At 34.8% G+C, this 1676-nt stretch overlaps 1 protein-coding gene across 1 annotated transcript; it reads right to left on the reverse strand.

Annotated features, from left to right (window-relative positions):
• Positions 1-225: 225 nt before the first annotated feature.
• Positions 226-1325, reverse strand: LOC140854698 (uncharacterized). Its single transcript, XM_073250744.1, has 4 exons — positions 1244-1325; positions 982-1083; positions 529-888; positions 226-427 (listed from the first exon to the last, which is right to left on the reverse strand). Exons 2-3 carry the CDS (start codon positions 1036-1038, stop codon positions 607-609), a joined length of 339 nt encoding a protein of 112 aa, XP_073106845.1. The 5' UTR covers positions 1039-1083; positions 1244-1325; the 3' UTR covers positions 226-427; positions 529-606.
• Positions 1326-1676: the final 351 nt, after the last annotated feature.

Below are 1676 nucleotides of genomic sequence, written 5' to 3' on the forward strand. Positions count from 1 at the left end.
TTTTGTCTTTAACGACGCTTATAAGCATCGTTAAATTAAATTTAACGACGCTTATAAGCGTCGTTAAAGGTTTTAAGAGAAAAAAAAAATACAGATTTTATATTCCAAAAAAAAAAGAATACATACATTCCTGTACAAAATTATATCAATTATTCTAACATAAACCTGTACAATCACCACCATTCACACCTGTACAATCACCACCATTCACACCAAAAGCAAACTTAAATAGCAAATTTAACCAAACCAAAAGATATTATTTTATATAAATAAAAATAAAGTACTAATCGTCCATTACAATCAAGAGTAATATAAATAAATATAAGAATACAATAAAAATAAAATAATATCAATCTGCAGGCGGATGGTCGTCGTTGTCTCCACGTGACGTGCCGCTGTCTTGACGGATGCCTGATGTGCCAGGAGCCTACAAGAAACATATCAAAAGCATGATTTGCATATCTATAAATAAAAATATATAAATTATTAAATTAATACAAAAATATATATTTAATAATATGTGTTTACCTGAGATGGACCATACATCTCTAATAAAGATGTAAGCCGATCAATCTGTCCCCTCATGGCCTGCATCTCGGCACGGCTCTATCGCATCTCCTCCATCTCAGCGGCACGACTCTGTCTAATCTCCTGTATCTCCGCCTCGAGTCTGCGAACGCATGAATCCTGAGCATCTGCTGCAGCATGCTGCGTATATCTACTAACCTCAGATAACTGAGTGGGGGTGACTCCTACTCCATAACCCCTCACTCGGTCGTAGCACTCTGGTCCCATCAACTCTGTGAACACCTCGGCCTCGATACGGCTCTGCTGCGTAGATGCTGCGGACTCGTCGTCACGCTCCGCAATGAGAGATGTAGCCCTCTCCTATATTTATTTTGAAAACAAGAGTTATACATTAATAGCTAACAAAATTAAATTTAAATCATTGGAAAAAATAAAATATTAATAATGCCGTACATATAAATCTCTCGACTCATCTCGAACAAAAGTACCATCCTGATGAGTATGAGTCATCCGGTAAAACTCCACTTGTCCGGGTTCCCTCCCATGCTCATCCACCTACACAAATAATTTTAATTTTAAGCAAACAGTTATAATAATTTAAAAAAATATATGAGTATCATGATACAGACATGATCCACGATATATAATGATATTAGTTATATAAATATTTCAATATAAAAATTAAAAGTTAATTATGAAAGTTTAAGGAACATACAAACTCCTGTCGGAGTCGTGAATAACTCTTCGACCCCGATGTATGAGGAACAGACTGAGCTGCTCGTGCAGCTCTACCAATAGCAGAATAAGTCTGTAAAATAAAGTAAAGAACTTGTTATATGTATAATATATAATAAAAATTAATATTTTTATAAAATATTTAGAAAAAAAGATAATAAGCAGATAATATACCTGTGCCCTCTCGGAGAACCAATAATGAACCAACTCCATCCACTGATGAGGGGGTACATTAGGAGGACAATTCCTAGCAACCTCCTCCTCTGTCATACCCTGTCTCATATAGTCCTTTTTCAATTGTGCTCTATATTCTTTCCATTTGCGGTTGAGAGACTTCATTACAAAATCATGAGTTAATGGAGGGAGAACAAACTTGCTCTATAAAAAAAAAAGTTAAATAAAATAAATTATAT

This window comes from Elaeis guineensis, chromosome 1 (assembly GCF_000442705.2).
Source record: "Elaeis guineensis isolate ETL-2024a chromosome 1, EG11, whole genome shotgun sequence".
NCBI lineage: Eukaryota > Viridiplantae > Streptophyta > Magnoliopsida > Arecales > Arecaceae > Elaeis > Elaeis guineensis.

Bases quoted from the DNA above. Each gene is read 5' to 3' on its own strand.
- LOC140854698 (XM_073250744.1), bottom strand. From the start codon at position 1,038: ATGACTCATACTCATCAGGATGGTACTTTTGTTCGAGATGAGTCGAGA. The intron at 889-981 runs GTACGGCATTAT...AAATAAATATAG, and splicing joins ATGAGTCGAGAGATTTATAT to GAGAGGGCTACATCTCTCAT.